At 41.3% G+C, this 23,205-nt stretch overlaps 1 protein-coding gene across 5 annotated transcripts; it reads right to left on the bottom strand.

The window, feature by feature from the left end:
* Window positions 1-498: 498 nt before the first annotated feature.
* On the bottom strand, window positions 499-22,935 carry ppfibp1b (PPFIA binding protein 1b). Of its 5 annotated transcripts, none has more exons than XM_037107736.1 (27): window positions 22,771-22,935; window positions 16,483-16,564; window positions 15,211-15,416; window positions 14,011-14,100; window positions 13,786-13,899; window positions 13,294-13,422; window positions 11,915-12,007; window positions 10,651-10,768; window positions 10,433-10,477; window positions 8,023-8,084; window positions 7,841-7,925; window positions 7,314-7,447; window positions 6,716-6,813; window positions 5,814-5,871; window positions 5,437-5,623; window positions 4,988-5,020; window positions 4,251-4,392; window positions 3,991-4,122; window positions 3,643-3,793; window positions 3,418-3,529; window positions 3,217-3,305; window positions 2,810-2,932; window positions 2,571-2,696; window positions 2,293-2,481; window positions 1,851-2,015; window positions 1,622-1,687; window positions 499-1,522 (listed from the first exon to the last, which is right to left on the bottom strand). In XM_037107736.1, the coding sequence occupies exons 2-27, from the start codon at window positions 16,544-16,546 to the stop codon at window positions 1,439-1,441; spliced, it is 2,895 nt and encodes a 964-aa protein (XP_036963631.1). In that variant the 5' UTR covers window positions 16,547-16,564; window positions 22,771-22,935; the 3' UTR covers window positions 499-1,438. The 5 variants fall into 5 exon arrangements, with proteins under 5 accessions (XP_036963631.1, XP_036963630.1, XP_036963632.1 ...); XM_037107735.1 differs by having other exon boundaries at window positions 5,814-5,874; window positions 22,771-22,934; XM_037107737.1 differs by lacking the exon at window positions 4,988-5,020 and having other exon boundaries at window positions 5,814-5,874; window positions 22,771-22,933.
* Between the last annotated feature and the right edge of the window lie 270 nt (window positions 22,936-23,205).

Below are 23,205 nucleotides of genomic sequence, written 5' to 3'. Positions count from 1 at the left end.
ACGGATAATAAACTACTGTCCCCCGGCACAGATCCATAAGGACCCCACCTACCTTATTTGTATGAAAGTGGGTGAAAATGGGGGAAGAGGGGTCGAGGGATCCTCCCCCAGAAAATTCTGAATTTGGTAGATGTGATTTCCTGTATTCTGGTGCATTTTTGGAATGGCCAGCTGGAGAATAATACCTAAATTTGACTTATTGAGGTAGTGACAACAGTTGTAGGCAGGTATATTGATCACGAAATCAGAATCATCTTGTCTTTAATTATTCATTAATCAATTGTCACTTGTTAAATTTATTTAATATGTAAAAATATCTAATCTATCTACCATCAGTGCAACCATTACTCAGCTCTGAATACAGCACAGTTAGCTAACAGGGCCCATGTGTTGTTTAATAATGTCTGAGTATTCTTTCATCACTGTGGTGAAATCAGCATTTTACCATCATGTCTTCGATCCTCAGTTCACGAGACTTGTGTGAGGGAAATATCCAAACTGATTTAAATTACTTTATTGATCTTAGAAATGGATAAACGTTTAGAAAAAAAACAAGACAGTCTATTTTCTCAGGTATGTTCAAGGGTTGTATTACAACATTATCATTTTGAAAAAAAAAATCTGACATTATCTCACAAATCTGAATATGCCACAAACACTTTCTTCATAAAAATAACTCTGTCAGCCAACATGGTTCCATTAAAAATTGATTTATAGTAAAAAATAAAAATAAAATAAACAACAAGCTGTTATATCAACATGTTGGATTTCTATATCATGCATGATATTTATTAGGCTTTGTACTGTATGATATGTACTGATGCAAACACATATAGAATATTACTGTTGAGTGAAAAACCTGTAAAATGTTGTAGGATAAAATAAAAAACAATTTCCTTTTCATTAGCAGGGCTTAGTTCTGTAGAAAACATAGCAGCTGTTTCAGAGTTACTACTTTATACTAAATTCTAAAAATGGGGGGAAAAAAATTGCCTCAACTTCTGAATGAAGTCCATCTATTTTTCAACATTTCTACAGTCAGAAGGCAAATTAAAAGACATATATTAAAATCTATATGGCATATTTCATTTGTCTTTGTTTTTCTGCGGGAGTACACGACCGAGTACAAAATATCTCCAGAAGCCAGCTGGCAGGCGAGCAGTGGTGTTGCCCTCAATGTTCCCTCTGTCATCAGACGACAGCAAAAGACAAAGTTCAGGAGTAGAAGTGGATACCGGACTGGGAGCTTCCTCAACACCGTCGTTTGACACTGAAAGAAGGAGGACACTAATACTTTCGGCTCATCTTTAAAACATAACACTAAGAAATGTGGGAGCATTCTTGGGGTTTGTTGAGACAGGTCTGTGTGCGAGTGGAGAGAGGGGGTTGGCACAGAGTTTCATTCACAGCAGGACCAGGTCTCGTGGTGTTGTCAGTCTCATGCGTTGGAGTCCTCGTCTGTTACACTGGGGTTCGGTGAATTTGAAATCTCTTTGAAGAATTCGTCATCTTTCAGCATGCTCTGGTACAGCGCAGAAGGAAAAAAATATATTAACTTAACAACCAAAAGCTGGAATGTCAAGTGCAAGAGTGTAATATATTCTGGCTGACTTGGTCTTACAGTCAGGTTTTGAATGCCCTCAGAGAAAGCTCCAATCTGTCTCACAGTTCCCTCAGAGTCCTCCATCTGAGACAAGAAGCAGATTTCAACACTGGTGACGATTTACACATGGTAAAAAAAAAAAAGACCAGACCTAATAAAAATAGGATGTGTTTTTCCTAATGATGCACATAACATCTTTGACTTCAGAAAATAATCCTTAAATAGACAGTTTGAGAAACAAGCTCACCTGTTCGAGCCTGTCGAGGTCGTCCTCGTAGATTTGGAGCTCGAAGCCTTTCTGAAAGCTTCGTCCCTTTGGCATCTCCACGTCCATCGGACACACGTACTCCTCATTCTCATCCTGCTTTTTCTTCCTCAGGCTGCCAAAGTTTCCAAATGACAGTTTCCTCGGCTGGTGCGAACGAGGAGAGAAATACAGTTAACATAACTTTGTTTGTTTGTTTTTTTACTTTAATGGGAGAAATATATGATCAATTTAGGATTTTTGATTATGCGACTGATAAGAATGCTGATTTTGTGCACTGACAGGGTTACTCTTTGTCATTCGCACTTGGCAAACTTATGTGAGTTTGCAAAATCCCTCCAAAACTAAATTTTCTTGGGAATCCTTGTTATCAGAATTACTACTAGTACCATCAACAATCTATATCCAAGAGCTCCTGTGTTACCTTGACCTTTGTGGTGGCTGTAAGCAGAGTGTAGTCTGGATTTTCAAGACACTCTTGTTTGAGCTGCTGAGCCTCTGAGCCAATGAGCAGGTTGAAATGTGTGGCGAGGTGGCGGCGCAGCAGCGTCTTGTTGGGGGGGATGTTCAGCAGCAAAGCCATGGTCTCTACGTTGAACCGCGGCTCTAGAACCTGAAGACAGAAAAGACGTTTGAGGATTGGATACTTTTAGGATTGAATATCCGTCTTCGCATGGAAGACTGACCACCAGACCGTCTCACCATCAGGCCTCCGTGCACACCGCTGCCTCTCAGGTTGGGAGCGTATTCAGCGAGGTCCACAGACCGCAGCCACTCCATCACCCTATGGTTGGTCCACTGGGAAATCTCTGCTGGAGAAATATTGTTCTAAGAGAAGAGGATGGAAATGTTAACATACAGCCAAAGCATCATAAAATAAGACTGTGAAAGAGTAGAACAGGCTGCTGAGCTCCATCCAATCATTTCTCAGGTGGATGCACCTCATCAGACGGCCTACGACGCAAACAGTTGGGTTCATAGTTGTTGAGTCGGAGCACTTGGATGGCTCTCTTGATACTGAGGTGATGCAGGACGCTCCCGACTTTTAGAGAAAGCAGGTCATCCTGGGGGACAGAGTCAGACATCAGTGGCTTAGTGTGATACCCAAAACAATAAATTCAAAGAAGACTTTCAAACATGAACATTCCCTGACAAAGAAGTCTCTGTGAGGCTATCACAGTTTGAGCAGAGACAGATGCTGGGGCATTTATTCAACTCTGTCCCAATTATGGTGGGTGAGATCAGGACTCTCTAAGCCATAGTCCTAATGCGAGATGGCACCAGACTTGGCAGGGCTCCTTATCTGCGGGGTCTCTAAAGGGAGGTCACATGTCTCGCCAGCACTTACCACTGTCATGTAGTGCAGCATGCGACCATCCACCCTCCCCTCATCAAACTGGGTCTTATACTGAGGCAGGCCGATGTCGTCCAGCCATCCTGTGAGGAGAAGGAAAATATACAGTGGGAGAGAGGGATGTTTACAGTGAAGCAGGATTCAAAATATAGAGCACTGGAAACTTCATGTCTTGGACTGGCAGTCGGTACTCACTCGTCACCCAGTTGAAGTCGAGCTTTCCCTTATTGTCCTCCTCCTCTGAGCCGAGGGCCTGCAGAGCCAGCTGCAGCTTCTTTCTGTGCAGCGGGTGTTTGATTCCCAGCTCCTAAACATCCACAACAAGATATGGAAGGATTATCCATATAACATCTACAACAAGCATACTTTGCCCGTCTGACAGTATGGCTAAACTAATCTAATTCTTCTGCTTCATCTCACCCTCTCCAGGTCCTGTTGTGAGGCCTGTAGAAGCGTCTGACCCGAAGAGATCCACACACGAGCCATGTTCACATAAAGGCCGAGCCCCTGGCCCTGCAGCCAGTCACACACCTGATCCTTTGACCAGCGTGCAAAGGGAGCGTCAACTTCACTGATGAAAAGAAACGAGAACATAAAAGTCAAACTTTTAAAAGTATAGTACGTACATTTGTGATTTCCTCATCATCCTCACAAAGACTGCTCTGTAGAAACACTCACATGATCTCTGAATTTCATTGTGCTCCAGAGATTCCAAACACAGAAACCACATTCTGAGTCTCATTATTCAGGCTGAATGCACAGACTTACTTGTTGACTCTCTGGAGGTCACGAGACCAACCCAGTCTGGGTCCCGCTGTGGCTCGCACTCCCCCTCTCTTGAACTCACCCTCTGGCAGGTTGTCGTCCAGGTTAAATGTGGTAGATTGACTCCTTTTTAACCTTAAAAAAAATAATTATTATTTTTTTTATTTATTTATTTTTTTTTAAATCTATCTGAATCTGAACTTTTATATCCATGTGTTTCTTTACATCAAAGCTAAAGATCTTCATGTAATTATTTCACTTACTTCCCAAACAGTTTCTTTATTCCTTTGGATTTCTTCTTGCCCTCTGGGGTTGTCGGGAGTGTGTGGGTGCTGTCGCTATTAGTCGACCTCTGTGGCATCCCGGCCAAATCCAGATGATCGGTACCTTGTCGTTCTGTTTCAGCTATACAAACAGATGCCCACAGAAAATCATCAACATCTTGAGCAGCAGTGTGGCAGACATGCTCAGGGCCAGTGGATGGAGCCAGAAAAAAAAGACAGACACATGACATCACCGAGACAGACTGGGAGGTCATGGTGGTTTGCGTTAAAAGCGGTTTCCTCTCTAGTATGCATGCATCAGACCTGCGGATATCTCACTAAGACTTAAATAAAATAGTCTTGTTGTATTAGATAAAAAACAGAACGTTCATTAGTGGTTTGGTTTTAGCTATTAAGTGGGATGCCTTCAAGATCCAAATAAATCATTTGAGTCTGGATCTCGACACAGATTTCTTTTTGGTGAAGGGTTTGCGAGTGTAAACAAATACATGCAGGGACGCAGGCAAATCAACATACACAACAGACTGGTTGTATGTTGGACGTATAGTGGATAGTGACAAGGGTGGGGCTGCTGAAGCACTGCAGCTACTGTGATAAAAAAAGATGTGAGCTGAATGGATGAGCTTAGAAAAGGCAGGATGAGGTATTCAGTAGTTTCCTTTGTTGGCTTCGGAGAACTACTGCAACCCTACAATGACCTGTGGTCAATACTGTACCTAGCATAGGCGCACTTGCACTCCGGCTGCGGTCTTCATGTGTTCACAAAGCACACACAACACGGGAAAGGGTCCAACAGAAAAAAGAACAAGACAAAGGGCAGAAATTATGATTGAAATAACAACAGGATCGGAGAGGTGGAACAAACACAGACACAGAAGAAAACGCACATAACACAGGACGAAGGGCACAGAGACGGACTTCCATAATTAACCGGGGACCACAGTTTGTGTGGGCTGCAAATTATGGTCTTGGTCCATGTAGTATGTTCCATGGGTGTGGCTTGGGAAAATAGCAAGTGGATCATGGTGAAAGAAAAACCTCCAGGGGAAAAAATGTCACTCTCCAGTAAACAGTCAGTCAATTCCACAGATATGTTAACATCTAAATGTTATCAAATACAGGAAGTCACCTTTAACAGCTGCAGAATCAGGTGGTTTGCTCTTACCCAGGTTAGGTGTGCTGTTTGTCTTCTTGCCCCCTCGGATCTTGAAGAAGCCCTTTCCAAAAGATGAACGAGCCTTTCTCGAGCCAAAGCTTTCGTCTTCCGTGGTGGCAGGCAGGTTGGCAGGCAAGGTGGCAGTGGGACAGATGGGGGGCTTTTCACTGATCTTAATGATTTCTTCACTTGTATTCTGAGAGAATAAAACACAATAGGCCTTTAGAAATATTTTATCTTTAACTGTCATAAAACAACTGTACTGTGCAACATTAACAATTATAAACAATGAATGCTAAATTTTATCTGACAGATTTCTGTGACAAACAGTATGAAGAAGAGAGAGAGACACAAAAACACAAACACCACCACTGTGTTACTTTTACCTTTTCATTATTGCTCCTATCCAGCTGGTCCTGGCTGCCAGTCTTTGTGGCATCTTGGCTGCTGAAATGGCAAATAAACAAAACGTTTCACACACTTCACTCATGACAGTGCACTGGACTAGAGCTCATGTCACATGGTCATGAGAGGGAGCGCAGAGGGTAACAGGATGTGAACTACCATGACCTCTTGAGTGTAACTTAAAGAAGGCTACTGAGGCACTTCCTCGCACTCTGTTTGCGTAAGAAGGCTGACACCTGTTTTGTCCATTTGCTGCAGTCATACAGAGTGAATTACTACTCTGCTCTCAGCAGCACTCTGTAAACAAAGGTGTATTCAAATGGTACACAGACAAACTCAATATTGAGACAGCAGCATTATCTTAATCAATATGGTAAAATCTTTCCTAGTAAGTATGTCACTATGTATTTCAAACAATACAGCACAGCTATAAATATTGAGGGGCCATGGGACAGATATTTTCAGCATTCCATTTAAAACAGTTTTCATTGACAGTTTTACAATTCAGCGTTGATAAGAGTCATATTTTCAGTACATCACTGGCCTACTTGTAATTGTTGACAGCTAAATGTTTTGAACAACAAAACATTTAAGAACTGAGTCTCATCACAAAATGTTGAATGTTGTTGTGAAAGATGTCTGATCCACCTGATCAGTACTGAACAAGTGCAACTTTCAGCAGGGATGAAAATGAAAGAGTCGCTCTTTACATACTTTTATCATCAGCTCAGTTGCTTGTTCTGTTTTTTCAGCTACATAATATCATCAGTAAAACTCTTCATTCAAGGACATGACTAGTGGCACATAAATTACTACTTAAATAAAAAAAATCTTCTTTACATTAGCCAAACTCCACCTGAATCAATGCATGTGAATATTTCACCTTTCTACGTCTGTCGGTGCAGTCTCCGACAGTCGTTCTGGATCTAAAGGGCTCGGTGTGGGTGAAGGTTCTTCCATCATTCCATTGAGGCTTTCCAACTACGCAAGGAAAAATCAGAATGAGAAGACACAAGACAAGACAGAAAATACACAGTTCTAAAATCCAAGCGAGCACTGTCCCGAAACATTAACTTGCATATTCTCCCAGGGCCATGAAAACGCAGCAGACTAATTCTGCACACAGGCTTAGAGAACTGACGGGAGATGTTATTCAATTAATTGGATGTCGAGCCCTTCAACACTCATTTCACCAGTGTGAAATTTATGTGAGCCATTAGTGTTTTACTGAGCATTTGAGAATTTAATAAGATTTGAAGCTGCTCGAGGGGAAAAAGGTAAAAGCTACAGGACAACGGAATCTTTTGTCAGCTGCTCATTAGCAATAAAACAACAACGACACGCCTAAGCCTGTAAAGGCTTAGTAAACATCTTGTATTTCATGATCCACAATGAAACAATGAACGTGCTTGGGACATTGTTTTAGTACATCCTATCTAATACATAATTTTTCAAACTCTGTATATGGCTGGTAGACAAACCTCGTCTGGGCTTTTTCTTGGCAGTTGTTCAGCATCTGTCACTTCATGATTGTGCAGCTCCACTGACACGACAGGCGAGAATGTGATGGAACCATCACTGTGAATCTCGACATGCTCGTCATCTTTGGTTTTCTCTGAAATACACAATGAATAAGATGCAATTGAATTTGACATGTAAAATATAAGCCGTTTTATTTGGCATCGATCAGCTCATCTCAAAGCTCCAAGCAACAAATTTATCTGACACGACATGTTTCCCCTCTAGACAAAACTTATGACACAGGTCCAAAGGAATTTGCTGCAGAAAGCAATAAAGTTGCAACAACATAATGTAACTTCAAAACATCTTTTAATGCAACAATACGAGAAAAATAAAGCAAATTATTCCTTGTGGATCATCACTAGTTAGCTTCATAAAGCTTCAAATTAAAGCCAATGGCTGCCTGCATAACACCTATTATATGCTGTGAAAAATGGCCAGTAATATAAAGTATACATAGTTATTATTCATCTACACACGATCTAACCTTTCTTTCCTTGCACTGACATCACCATGTCTTGAACTTTCTTGTACCGCAGCAGCGACTGCTTCAGCTCCTCAATCTTACGATCCTGCAGAGCAAAAGAAATTAAATCACAGTGAGGCAAATTTGCAGAAGGAGAGCTGAATTAATTGTCGCAACTCAAATCACAAACTTGTCAAACGTACCTTCTCCTCATTGGCTGCCATCAACGATTCAACTGCCTTTTTCATTCTCTGCACTTCCACATCTAGTGAGCAAAGAAAAGTGATAAGACAAAGAACTGTAGTGTTCACATGGATGGATAGTAAGCCTGAACACACAAGGAGCAACTGGAGGATTTTCTTCATTCAGACCACACAGGCTGCAATGTTACTGACTGTCATTACAGTAACATCACAGCCAGTCTTTGTTTTGTAAGAGAACTTCAGACAGAGACCTAATGTCCTTGTGTGCGCAGGAGTTTCACTTTGGTAGAACATTTTCACTTTTCAGGACACACACAGCTACACGGTTCTGTGAACAGGCGACCCTCAACATTAGCAGTCCTTGGGATTTCATCTCCAAGAAATCTAAAATAAAGGTACTTCAATTTTGTTGTTTTGTTTTTCCTATGAAAAATCCACACATTGTGCTGATAGTGAGAAAGTCACAGATGTAATAATATTAATACCTGCGCAACTTTGGGTAGAACGTCTGATGGCAGGTCTGTGTTTTTATAGCTTTGTTACTCTGGATAATATCGAATGCATGAAAGATGGAATTTCTAACATTTCTGTCTTAAAATGTCTTCAAATGTTCAAACCCAGAGAATCGTGTAATTTAATTCAAAGTAAAGGTCGGATTCATTTGGTTGCCTGTTGCTCCTAACTTCAGGGGAAACATCAGATGATATGTCAGAGAGTGAGGAAGGAACTCAGCAAATGTAATTAAATAAAACTTGAATACATTTCTTTGTTGTTCTGCCTGAGTCACATCAGATAGATTTCAATGATAACAGTGGTTTTTAAGCCAGAACGACATCTCTGATGATCCTATGCTATTTCTCGACATCATCAAGCGATGCCTTTGTTTTCACTTTACGTTTCACTGTGATTTTATTGTTTCAGACGTGTAATGTCTAATAAGAAACGTAAACATACTGTTAAGTGCTTTAAATGATAAAAAGTAAAATAAATACAATTAGTGATGTGAACTTTTGAGCACCATCTCTACAGCGTCATGTTGAGGGAATCTGAGCCTGAATGAAAAATGAAATTGTTCTACATAGGTGAAGAATCACTGATAGGCATAAACACAACTCACAACACTGTGACATGACACTGAAAATGAACACAACATCACATGTTAGCAGGGAACACACTGGTTGATGGTGGGAGCAGTGGAAGGTTTAGAGGAGTTTGAGGAGAGACACTGAGGGGAACAGGAGGTGATTATTGTTGGAGGACATGAGGCAGGAGGATGAGTGAGCAGCCTGAATGGTTAAGACAAACAACGCAATTCATTCCTCATTCCTGTTGAAAACACAAAGCAGACATTCCTCGCTGCTGTTCCAAGTTGGACAATAAAAAAAACACAGATGCACAGCTTTTGGGTGACAGGGTTCCTATACATTTTCTCTTTCAAAATTACACTGTTCCAGACATCTATTTGACATCTTAATACAAAAAACTAGACTTTGTCCATGTAAATAAATGGTTATAAAATACAACTGTTAATATGTATGTTAAGTTGTGACCATGTACGCTAATACATTGCCAGAAGACTGTAGCGAATCCAAATCCAAATATTGACACCAAACCACTAATAATGATCAACACAGCCATAAAGGTACGGTTTCCTTGAGCAGGAATTTTAGTCTGTTATTCCTTTCTGATTACTACATCACTGTAGAACTTATAAATGTACAGACAAGCTTTGCACTTGCTTGTAATTCTATGTATCTATGCAATTCAAAGATATTACCATATTTTCCTTAAATTAATTTGGTCTGGGATGTTCACATTGGTAAAGTTCTTTGGTTCTTGGGACAGGCTGCGACACACAGGTGTAGAGACAGCTCTGTCTAGCGTTTGGGTGTTTAGCTACACACCAAACATCTTGTGATGCTGTCAACATCAGCCTCGCTCTGGTCCGTGATCGCTCACGCAGTTGTAAATGTCTCGACTGTGCTGGCTGCCGGCTCCAATTGGCATTAAAAACACTACTTGGGTAATCAAATTATTTTTAGATTCAAGACTATACAAAATAGATTAGTTTAGTTTAAATACTGAATTTCATTTTTAAGGACACAGAATAGGGGCAAAAGTCTGGATTTTCTTCTTTTCTTTCGTCCATACTTATCCTCACCTGGAAGTTACTAAAATCCAATTCCACGCTTTCCCATACTGCGTAGGAACCCTGGAATGACCTTGGTTTTGTTCACTTTAAAGTCTTACAGGCTGGCGTTGTGGTGCTCTGTGGTCAGGTTTTAGCACTCCAATGGGTTATAATGGACAAGCAGAGTTCAGGTGGCTCATGCTCGTTCATGCAAACAAGGGTTGCGATGGGTGCAGCAACAAGGTGCAATAACAAACACAGGCATAAAACCCCCCTTACGTTTTTCTTTCAGCCTCTTTCTAAGAGTTTCATCTTGATGAGAGACTAAATGGGACAAAGAGTTATGAAACAGAAACTGGTTGGTTACAGATTCTGACTTCTTATAGAATTATCCTAGTTCTTTCCTACTTATAGACAGATAAACACGTGTGAACATGAATTTAAACATCATGCATGTTCATCTTCAGTGAGGGCTGCTTTTCGACTGGTTTTCCCACCTCTCTCTGTGGGATCTGCACTGCTCGAGGCGACGCCTTTGAAGCCTGTCTCATCCTGTAGCCTCCTCATCTCTCCGTCTTTGCCCTCCAGCTGCCTCCTCAGTATGGCTAGCTCCTCCTGTCCAACAGAGGACAACAGTGAGGAAGTTTCCTCTACAGGGACACTATCCCACCCGACCCCCCCCATCCCAACTCCACACTACAAACAAACCACAACACAAAAGGTTCACAGATGCTGACGTGGCGTACAGGCACGCAGGCCACACCTGCTCATGTGAGAGGTGGGTTGTGAGCAGTCACATCTGAGAGGACTGAGGTAAAGTCAAATACAGAAGGCATTATACAAAAAAAGTGTTTAGTGGACAGCAAAGGAATCAAACATGGGGACAGACACAAAAAATGTAGGTTTTAATAGAGATCACAAAAAGGAAATCAGCGGGACAAGTGTAAAGAGGGATAAAGAAAGACACAGGAAAACACAACTTGCCAACTCTTGACAAAACCCCAAAATTAAAGCATACCTGTGGTTTGAGACACTGCTGCAGACTTAAGGAAGTGACTACACTTGACTTTTTGTATTTTGCTGTACTGCATATTTCAGTACATAGAGTGATTTCATTGTTTGCGAAGTGACATCATTTTACTTAAAATAATACCAAAAACAAACTTGGAAAACTGCTGCAGAACAGATTTGATGTTTTTTTCCCTCAAAAATAAAAACAGAAGGGAGCCAAAGGGAGAGGTCAAAAACCATAATCATACAGCAAGCAAAGCAGTCATCCTGAGAAAAGCCAACCTTCATAGCCTGGAGTTTGTGCTCCTTCCTCTGTTTCTCATACTGCATCTGGCCCATTTTGATTTTCAGGCTAGAAAGCTTGGCCATTAGCGACTAGCAGTAGAGAGACACACCAAGGAAGAGAGAAAAATAGAGATGCAAGAGGTGAAAGATAACGAGGTCAAAGAGGTGGAATACCCAAAATTCAAAAGAAAAAAGGTATTTACATCAATCCAGAGAGGAGTTACTGAATTATTTGTGAGCTGTTTATAGGGAGGGATATTTTAACCTGAAAGAATGTGGCATGTTCTTGTGAACAGTTTCAGTCGTGAATGTGCCAAAACAGTTTTGCAACTATTGCAACATCAAGAGGGGTTTAAAAAAATGTGTTAAGCTGGAGGAGTCAGCCCTGGAAGACATTTAACCAGCCAGGAGAGAGTAAAAATGTTAGTCATAAAAGAGTGTGACAATTTCCTTGCAACAACTCACCTTTGTGGATTTAAGTTTCTTTTCGTACTGTAGTTTTTCACCCTCCAGATCTGTCAGTCTGTACCGCAGTTCGTTCATTTCAAGAATCAGATCCTAAAAGAAGAGAACACACAGAAATGTACGTTACAGAATGGTAGTGAAAGAACACGCAAACTCCTAAAATAACAGCCATACAATTATACTTCATTTAAGTTCAAATCAAACTGGTGGCACTTGGTACATTTGATACATTTGAAAAACTGAAGATCCGGTTTATTAAACCCTCCAACCGCATCACCACACACAGGGAGGCGTGCATGCACTCCTGGAGGAGTCTTGGCGTCCTCCTCAGCTGACCTGTGCTTTTAGCTAGCTTAGTTAGCTCCCCTTTTGTTCATGGCTACATGCACGCTTCCTTCTGATATGGAAAGAAAATAGTTTCTACATGAAACTGCTAAAAACAAGGTCTGTGGATTGTCTTGAGCAACTAGGTTATGATTTCTGGAGGGTGAAATTACTGTTGAGTTTTTTCAAATGTATTTTAGGTTGCCATCTATTTCTATTAGATTTTAGAGAAAGCTAACATCTCTTCTGGTTACATCTCCAAAACATGGCAACTCATATCAAAAACACTCTAGACTGATCAGTAGTACTACATGCAAGAGGGTAAATATGTGTTTGACTTTGAGGTGAACTGCCCCTTTAAAAAGAATTTTACACATCTAGCCTAAGGTTTAAACTCCATTAACCACTCACATCTGATCTAACTCAGCCTAACTGGTACAGTCCAGTGTTAAAACACTAGAATCGTTGAGGGGACTGAATTCCTTGGAAAGTAGAAGCATCAAAGCAGCAGCAGTGAGAAAACGAGAGGAAGCTGCCCGCAGAGGAAAAGTGATTTATGTGCAGTGAGGCGGAAGATGGACAGCAGCTTTTTTGTTCCAGTGGGGTGGAAGAGACAGCCGCGCTGCTGCAACAATAACATGACGTGTTTGAAAGCTTTCCAAGTATTCTGCATGGTTCATCCGGGAGCAGAAATCTCCCTCATCTCGAGTAAACAAATGACTGACATCTGAATTTTGTAATCTGACCAGAAGGTAAAAAAGTAAAAAAAAAGGTTTAAAAACAATTTTGTTCAGTGAGGTTTTTTATTTATGTTCAAAACAACACAGCAGGCACATTTCCCATGGATAGTTCAGTGGTGTTTCCTCGAAGAGCTTGAACTCTATCTGACTTTTTTTCTTCCTCAGCACAGCTGCTCTGAGTCTGACAATAAAACAAGTCCCTCTCCCACACAGGTGTCAGACAACATGAATGAGTGTTTGTTTGGTGTGTGAGGTGAGAGAGAAAGGACAGACAGAAACAAAGAGAATTTCTGTCCTGTGAATTGGCCCACATACCTCACTGTCCCTAAATCTGTCAAAGTCCAGTCCGTCCTTATCCATGGTGTTCAGCTTCAGCTTTAGGTTGGACACTTCAGACATCAGTTCGAGCTTCTGCGTCTCCAGCGCAGTTCTGCAGAGAAGCTCCTGCAATGATAAATGAAGACTGGTTGTAAAAACACTGTGGTTGCTATGCAGTCAGTATTGGCAGTGCAAACAACATTTGGAGTATAGGTGGTGTTGTACTGCCTATAATGATGATGATTTCCAAACATGCAAAGGTTGAGAGCTTTATGCTACAGAGAGACAAATCTCAATAGCTGACAACAAGCACAAGGAACAAACACAACAGATGTTTGCTGACAGAAGGACATGAAGTCATAGCTTCCCGTCACAAGTCAGTGTCTCTTCCACACATGTGAACCAGGCTTTTGCTGTTGGGTAAATCTTGATGCTGCGTACAAACAGTTTGTCCTCAGCTTTATTTTTATATGACACACAAACACACACCTGTTGCAGCATCTCCTCAGTGGCGTTGAGTTTATCCCTGTGCTCGTCCAAACACAAGTCCAGGTCTCGAATCTTCTCCCCCTGTGCCTCCACCTGGTCAGTCAGCACACTCACCTGCACAAAACCAATTGTTACTCCTTTACGATTCTAACATACATGTGTATTAGACAGTTCAGTCTTAGTGGAAATACTTCTCTAATCATCTAAGCATTCCTGGATTGATACCTGAAGAACCAGAGACTCCTTGTCACTCTCTAGTCGGGAAAGCCTCTCCTGGTAGTGGTCTCCCCCACTCAGAGAGATGTGCCCATTAGACTGCAGGGAAGGAACAATATGGATCAAAGAACCATGAGACAAACTGATCTATGACACAATTAAGTGACACAGGTAACAGGGGAGGGAATCACCAGAGGCCCCACGATATATTACTGTGATCTGAGACATTTTGCAATGACATATATTGCAACTTTTTTTTCAACTGCACATTATGTCCCCAAGGTAAAACCAACATCTATTTTATCTAATAAGTTTTCAATCAGGTAATGTTACATCAGTCATTTTTATTTATTGGGATTGTCAAGCAGACAGACGCTGTCATAAAAAACTATAAAAATCTTCAGTACCTGAAAATGTTCTCAGATGAAACACTTCATGTTACAGTGTGACTGGCTACACTGCACAAACAAAACCTTACATGGAGGCTCAGATTCAGACTGCTGTACACAGAGTGAGTTACAGCGTTACACAAAAGCTCTGGCATTTATCAGGCCTACAGCCCATCAGTCTCCTAAACACAACTCTGGTTCCCAAGAAGTCAGCATGTTTCATGCAGCACACTGGCTGTGACATTCACAACAGCAGCATTTCATCTTGCATTCTCTGAGAACTCAGCAGAGGAGGACAGTTGTGTTTTCGCTTAGCAAACAAGTTTGCCCTGTACTTGCACACAGGACTTTTAACCCACTCTGCATTTGCAGAGTTCTAATGCGACACAGAGTGAGTACAATCAGAAGCAAACCAGATGTGCTTCAGCCTGTTGAGAGCACATTCTGTCCAAGCATCGCAGACAAAACCCCCGTATGGTTACACAACTTAAACCTATTACTGCATTGTTGATAAGGTTTCTTTCCCTTCACTAATATATTAAGCGTAAAATGGATGGAAAATGTCAATATATTGTATCTACATTGTACATCTTGTACCAAATGTTTAGATAAACCAGTTACGTGACATTACCAGTGAAACTCCTTGGATCAAGTCTATTAAGATCTTCAATTCCTGCTATTAAACTAAAAGATTACAATAGAAAAACACATTCTTGCTCTAATTTATGATGAAAGAGCAACACCTGTGCCACTTACGTCATCTGTTCAATATCTCCAATAAAGACATGTTAAAATCTACTGCAGCATGTATGCATCTTACCAGGTGACCATGGAGCCACTCGACCAGACTGTCAGCTGTGGAGTCGGGGATCTGGCAGCGTAGACTTTCCCTTTCTTCTGTGTCCATTACCTCCAGGACATTCCTCAGGTCTTCCAAAAGGTGAAGGGCCCTCAGGCTGCCCATGAAAGGAGAGGTGGGCGACTGGCAGTCAAACATCCCATTAGAGTAATCCAGAGCCTTGGAGCCTGAGGGGAAGAAGCACAATGGAGAGGGAAGAAACACATTAAAAGGGAGCTTAAATCCAAAGAAAGAACATTTAGACTACTGGTCATAATAGCAGAGGAGAGGACAAGGGAAGACTTTCAGCTCTGGTTCTCATAGTTCTTAAATCATACACAGTAAATGTTCACTGTGCGCCATATGAGACAAGAGTTGTGCTGGGTATCTGTCAGTTTTAGACTGTGAAGCATCTTGAACTCTTCCACAATCCACTGTCTATGCAAACTGTGGTGATCAATTCAATCTCCTCTTACTTTTGGTTTCCTTCCTACACACAACCTTATTGACAAGTTGATCCACGCTACATGCACAGACCAATGAAGTGATGTTACCAACAAGATTGCTACGCTGATTGGATTAATTAGTTCACATGGCTCTTCCTTGAGGGATTTACTAGAAACGATGCAACGTGAGCTTTAGCTCCCAGCATGGCAGATGTAGAGTTTGAGCCAAAAACTAACCATCTTTAACCTAAATTTGTTTTAAATGGTTTCAATGGAATAATTCAGAGGCTATTTCAAGTCATGCTGAGGACAACTGAGAAATAAGGTCATAGTTCAGATCGTGGATAGTGAACACAATTAAAAATATCTGACATTATTTTCTGGGCAGATCTCCTCAACCTCTAGACACTCGAGCTGCCTTTTTTATGTATAACTGGTACTTTCGTGGTTACTAAATAGTAGTCAGCAACCATCAGCTGAACTAAAGTGAGTAATTCCAATCATATTATTTGGACTGGAGATGGACAATAATTGCACTGCTTTGACATTTGATCCTCCTGAGCCACACCCAGTCTTTCTAAAGCACTTTTCAATACCACATTGTGTGGATATTACTTCAAATGGTCCCTTGATGCACAATGCACGTTGGTATTTGTATTAATGTAACAACTGCAACGCTGGTGAACACAAACCAAACAGCCTAAATAAGAACAAAACAGAAATTTTAACCTCTCGTGACAAACATGAAGCTCTACACTATAACATCAGCTCTGTACATTGGATTAACAATTCTGTAGGACAACTTTACCTGCTATAATGCCGTCCATCTGCTCCAGAGCAGCTGCCAACATGTCGCTGGCATCGGACATCATCTTGAGTCACTGATAAGCCTGGGAGGAGGAATGACACCATGTCAGAAGAGAAAACCTTTCCAACTTCGTAACTGTATTTTGTACACTGAATGTGTGTATTCTTATTAGCCAGTTCTGTGGCTTTATTAAAAAGAGTCAAAACACTGCAGAATGGATGAAAGAATAGATGTTGCATTAACAGAATGCACTGAAAAAAAAAACTGCAAAAAATCCTGCACTCGCTCTGTGTACCAAGCAGTAACACATGAAAAGAAAACAAGTGACCGTGACATAAAACGGGAATTCAAAATGAAAACATCCACGATTATTGTGACTACCAACTCAGCAGCATGATGCAGAGATAACCACAGTTTAATCATAGGGATAACAAATGATCATGGCAGCCGCTCTGTGTTGTAAATGTCAACAGTATTGGAAGAGGACAGCAAATCCAGCAAACCAGTTACAGTGGTGTTCAGCTTTCGAGGCTAAAAAGTGCAGGAACGTCGCTTTAAGCATGTGATTACAAAAGGTTCCCACCCAGGAATTAGGCCGAACGGCAGTACATCCTCAACAACCCTGTATGCCTAAAAAAGGACAGTGCCTGGTGAAATGGCATGTTTGTTAGATGAGCTTGACTTTACAGAGGCAGTTAAGCTGAGTGATATTGTAACATGATGACCAGGGGTCAGCGGCGGCTAAAAAAAAAAATGAGACTGAAACAAAAACAACTGAAAGAAAATGATGTTCTCTGCCAAGTTGTGAAACCCTCTATTGCTGCAGAGAAGTTATGTTAATTTTGTCAAACTCAAGAATGCATTTCAGAATATCAATCAGGCAATTTACCTAAAATACTGGCAAGATGAATGTCCTGCCAATAGGACACTGGACTGGCTCTGTTTGGAGCAGAGTGAAGACACATTTTAGTGTCCCAGTGTTGGACATCTGCCCAAACAGCACAACAGACCCTTTATCACTGGACGTTTAATCAAAAGGCTCTGCTGTACATTCACGCATGCCTAAACATGCACACACATCATCTGCATATACACGTGCACACACACGCGCACACACTTCTTCTATTTAAATCGGCTGCCTCACATCCTGGGAGTGCCCGATGCTGGGACGCACCAGCACCGCTTTCAAACTTTATGGAAACCACCCACAGACCTAACTCTGTTATTTCAGCATTCCTTTGGTCACATGTTTCCATTATGTGTAAAATAAGCGAGCCCTAAAACATAAGGATCATCACAACACACGGTAGGCTGAGGAACCAGCATGCCATCAGTCAGCTCCATCGTAAACTGCTGAGTGGTTTCTAACAGTAAAATGCTGGATGTGGATAAAACGCTCCTCTCAGGCTGCCTTCAGTTACTGCCTGTCCCACTTCTCGTACAAATGGGTGAGGGAGACATACAGCATGACATTTAAAAGACGACAGTGCAGAAAACAGAATCCAACAGTGAGCCTGCTTCCAAAGGACAAATCTACATGCTGGCATTTTAAATTGTTAGGGAGAGAAATACACAAATTTCTTTAAGAATTCAAAAGACAGCATTTAAACATGTTTTCAAAGGGAACCTCAAAATATCTCACCCACTGCAAAACTAGCAATGGCCTACTATCAGACAGACACGCAACATTTGACAGTAATACATGAAGACAACAGGAAAATCTAGTCCACATTTATGATTTAGAGCTGAAATGATTATTCAATTCATGAATTAGGTTACTGAAATAAAATTACTAGCCAACTATTTTGATAACTGATTAATCATTTCAGGAACTGCTGCTATTTTGGTGTCGGTTGTGATACTAAATGAAGAGTCGTTGGGATTTTGGACTGTTGGTTTGTCAGAAGAAACCATTCAAAGACTTCACTCTGTGTTCACACTCTTCAGACATTTTACAGACTAAACTAAAATAGAGTAGATTAATTCTTAAATCAAGAAACTAAACTCAGCAGATCCATTGATAATAAAAAATATCACTAACTGCATCCTTTACTGCATTGATTGAAGCACTTATTCAAAAGTATTCTGCTAAAAGAAAAAGAACAGACTCGGGGAGAGGCTTTCATTACTGTAACATCTTAAAATACGTCCACGCTGCAGTAGATCCATTGGAAAATTAAAAACATAAAAGAAGGAGACTATTCAACTCACTACACCTTTACAACTAATTCACAGCAGAGGAAACACAGTCCTTAGCAGCAGATTAAACAGACTGAATTTGGACTGCGATGACTCAAACTGGAAAGAAGGCCTGCAGGGCATCCCCTTCGAAACCCTGAGTCAGCTCTTCTCTCTCGACAGAAAGGCAAACATGGGTAAAGTTAACACATGGCTTTCAGCAAACATACTTCAAACACACCCGGCCAAGACCAGACACGCTGCCCAGATACCTGCTGTCCATGTGTGTATCGGTGCTACACAAGTGTCAAGGGCCTGTCTGGACACTTCATCCTGGATTTAGCGGACACAAAGAGTCCGGAGAGATGTCAGCACAGAGAATGCCTAATTACAGAGAGGTGCACCCTGTCCTCAAGTCCTGGGATGCCTCTACGGTACGTTAATCATATGTAAACACATGAGAGTTGTCTAGCAAACAGACAGGATGACGTTGACAATGTTGTCTTCACTAGGGCTGCAACTAACTACTATTCTTGTCGATGAATCTGTTGATATTTGGTTTATAAAATATCAGAAAATGGTGAAAAACGTTGCTCTGTGTTTTCCAAAGTCTTTGTCCACAGTCCAAACATATCTGAAGATGGGTTCAGACATATTTCTTGAAAAAAAAATTACACAAACCAAATGATTGATTATAAAAATAGTTGGAGATCAATGCAATAGTTGACTGAATTAAAAGGTATATTTTTGAAGCTTTTGTCTTTACTATGGATCAGTGTTTTAGGGCTTTTATGCAGCTTAATCCATCAAATGTCTATTACATGTCAAAAAACATTGAAATGCTCATTTTGTTTTCCAAGAGCCCAAAGAGACATTCACATTGCTCGCTTCCAATCCAAACTGTCTAAAGCTCAAAAATATTCAGTTAACGATTACATAAGACAAAGAACAGCAGGACACCATCACATTAATGCAGCTAGCGTGAATGACTGTTTGGCATTAGTGCTTGAAAAATCCACTAATTGTTTAATCTCAATGTGCTTTCATTTTTTCTCAAACCAAAAAGATATTACTGGATGATATGTCTGCACCTACACTGGCTCTTAATTAATATGTGCAAGTTTTCTATCAAAGGAGATGTCTCAATAATCCCAACACAGAAGCATCTCCCTCTAAAAACAAAGTCTCACTGTCTGCTCTTCTATAAGCAGCACTTACACCGACCATAAGACGCACAGAGAGTGCTATTGTTCACGGTCGCGGGGTATTTTGACTGAGAGGCATGAGAAGACAAAGACAGAAAAAAAGTGCAGTGCAACGCTACAGTACACATGGCTTTTTTTCCACCAACACCTGCCTGCATATCTTTTTCAGACCCAAAGAGCCTCAAAACAAAACCAGAAGAAAAAAAAGAGAGGAAGAAAAGCATTCAAAAAGCAATCTTGCCCTTTGGTGAAAACAGCCATATAATCCATGGAGACATGCACAGAATAATGAATACAAGGGGGAGAGAGGACCACTATAATGGCTTTTCACAAAACATTCAGCTCTGGTCCCTTCAGGCTGGAACAACCATCACTACCCATCCACGCTGGACACTGCAGAGAGCTGAAGTGGGGCAAGACAAGAGACAATCTTGTAGCTCCCCAGTCCCAAATGACCAGTTAACTACACTTTCTCTTGCACACAGAGGAAATAGGAAACAAAATAGAAGCCCCCAGGGCCACATGTCTCTGAGGGGGGAAAGTCTTAACAGCAGCCACGCAACTGGCAGCTTGTGTTGAGGCGCGTTGCACTGGCGGTGAAAAGGCCCGGAGAGAAAGGAATTTGCAATCCTGGCATGAATCATAAACTACTTGTCTATTCTGCTTCTCTCTTTTTTTAATCCAGGCGAAAGTTGTGTTTTTTAAATCGTAATCATTTCCTGTGGACACGAACAGAGAGATCAAAGTCACTCCAAATAATGACATTTATCATGTTCTGACTAATGTAGGCCTGGACTCAGTTTTACCTTTACACAATGTTTCCATGAGAAAAGCTCAATTCTGTCATACCTCAAACGGCAAATGCTCTGTTGGACACTGCAACTGCTCTGGCAACTGGTAAACTTTCTTCCGGCATCATTGCAGGCACCAACCATATGTTGTGTGCAAGATGCTTCAAGTGATTATGCTATGAGCAAAACAGTGATATGATCATGTGACTGGACGTGTAATGTTTTCGTGTCGGGTTTAGGCTTGCATGAAATCAAGCGGTGCGTTAAGCAGGCTGTGTGTCTGCTGATTCACCGGGTGTGCACACAGTCGGGGCATTCACCAGCCGCCTGCAGGGCGCTGCTCTGGAATAACCTGCAGCTATTTCCAACCCGAGTGAGCAGGCAGAATACATCATGACTAATTTTACACCTCCAAACAACGAGGCCTATATGAAGACGAGATGCGGGTGCAAAGCTGAAAGAGCCTTTTCTTTATATTTAGTCTGGCTGCTGGAACTAAATGTAAGCAGCTCGCAAGGCATGCGTGCAATGTGTGATGTAGTGTGTAAACACGCTGAACAAAAGATGGAAACTGAGGTCTTGAATTAAAGAGCTTCAACGTGATAAAAATCTTCAAGAATTTTCAGAGCAGCAACTTAATCTATGCTGGACAGCAGCATGCATTCTTTACACATTAAGTCAGGACTGCGCTGCTCATATCTGAACTTGACCTAGAAGTTGTTTATCTTTGACATCTATGCAAAAAGCCATGCAGCACTGAAAAGCGCACACGTGGTGCAGAGGGTAAGGTTATGAAAATCACAACAGCAGACGGTTTACACACAAATGTTGTTTACCTGTGTATAAAAGAAACTAGGGGTGCAATTTAATTTCCATCTCAAGTAATCTGTTCACTATTCTCTTCATTAATAGATCAGTTATCAGTCATCAAAATGTCAGAAAATTGTTGAGGTGATGTCATAAAAAAACAAGAAAATATCAACATTTAAGACTTTTGTTTCTTAACAAATTATGCAAAGCAATGTTTCAATTATAGAAAGAAATAGTTGAAGATTAATTAAATAGTTTACAGCTAATTCATTAATCGGTGCAGCTCGGCACAGGACTATAAAGCATCACTCCATATCAACTAAAACTGAAAATTTTCTGTTTTAAAAAGGTCAAGATCTTTTCAGCATTGTTTCCACGTAAATTCCTTGCATTTCTTGCTGCAGTCAAGACTGGAAGAATTTGTAATTGAGGATCCCTGGGGTTTTCCCAACATGTGAACATGTTGAATGAAAACTCTTTTGAGTTAAACCACCTCAAATACCACAACTCAACTTCATACACCATCTCTCTCCACAGATGGGAGTGAGAGGAGCTCCAAATCTACTAAACTGAGGGGTATGCAGTTAAGTTACTCTGTTGTTTAGAAAAGCATTTGAGACTAAGCAAACAGTCTTAAGAGGTTGACTGGAGGGCAATACAACAGCTGGTCAAATTTCCTTGCTTTAAAAAAAAAAAAAAAAAAAAGAGGCAATCCCAGACAGTAAACTCTGGACAACCTTGCTAGTCAAGTTTACAGTCTGGGTCCATTCATCATATTCGCCACCAAAGTCAATCTCAGCCGTCAGCAGCACCTCGGGGCGACACCACACCAGAATGAGGTGTAGAAGATGTTAAAAGAGCTGGCCTCGGGCAGTGGGAGTAACTAACCACAATGTCTGGCACTGTCTGGAGCTGTGGCACGGTAATAAACCAGCGTCAGTCTGACTTTCCCAGGTCAAGAAAACTTCACACAGCCGTCGTGAGGATTCGTACTTTGCTGTAAAACATTAGCTTACGTTCGTCGCAGACCAAACTATCAGGGTAACGTTAGGTTGACGCTTAACGCTAACTTTAACTCCAGTGAAACTTTACAAGCCCCCTTTGCTCTCGACGTGTTGAAATAAATAAAAGTGAAATTTAACTCATTTGCGAGGATGCCCAAAAGTCCCCGAAGGTAACCCAGGAACATTTGAGGGGGGAAAAAACTGAACGCAGCCGTTTCTTTCGATCCAACGGCCGCAATTCCTAAACCAAAGTTAGTGGAAATAATAAATCACTGCCGAAACAAAAGATTAGTCACTTACCGGAACAACACTCGAAGAAAAGTAGGGATTTCCGTTAGTTTGTCCCCTGTAGTGTTACCAGAAAGTCCGCAGTGCTTGGTTTCTGAACTTCTCCGTGACCACCAGTGTTTCCCCCGGCCGTTCACATCGCTACGCCATGATGTCGAAGTGACAAGACCGCTGGAAAACTTGGGACGTCATGGAGACTAAGCCCCGCCCCCCGACTGCGTGGATTGGCTCTGGAGCAGGGACGTGGCGCGTTCACTGTAGCATGGGAAAAATGGGAGAGGAGATTTTCCTGCTGGGTAAAACCCGCTCACCATTAAAGTCATGACGATATTTTTAAAAAAAGAGAGAAAACTCTTTGTCCACTTATCTGTGAGAAAGATGATCAAGAGCGATCGTAATCAGCCGTAAGGCTAAGCGGGAAATCTTCCTTGATTGATCTTTTTTTCT

This window comes from Acanthopagrus latus, chromosome 8, assembly GCF_904848185.1.
Source record: "Acanthopagrus latus isolate v.2019 chromosome 8, fAcaLat1.1, whole genome shotgun sequence".
Lineage (NCBI taxonomy): Eukaryota > Metazoa > Chordata > Actinopteri > Spariformes > Sparidae > Acanthopagrus > Acanthopagrus latus.
The sequence above is the reverse complement of the archived record's forward strand: the minus strand, read 5'-3'. Positions and strand labels throughout refer to the sequence as shown.

Coding starts and splice junctions, on each gene's coding strand:
- ppfibp1b (XM_037107735.1), bottom strand. CDS start 16,546: ATGATGTCCGATGCCAGCGACATGTTGGCAGCTGCTCTGGAGCAGATG. Junction 10,769..11,914: donor AGAAACTTAAATCCACAAAG/GTGAGTTGTTGC, acceptor TCTGTTGGACAG/GAGGAGCTAGCCATACTGAG. Junction 1,523..1,621: donor AGGGCATTCAAAACCTGACT/GTAAGACCAAGT, acceptor GCGCTGTACCAG/AGCATGCTGAAAGATGACGA.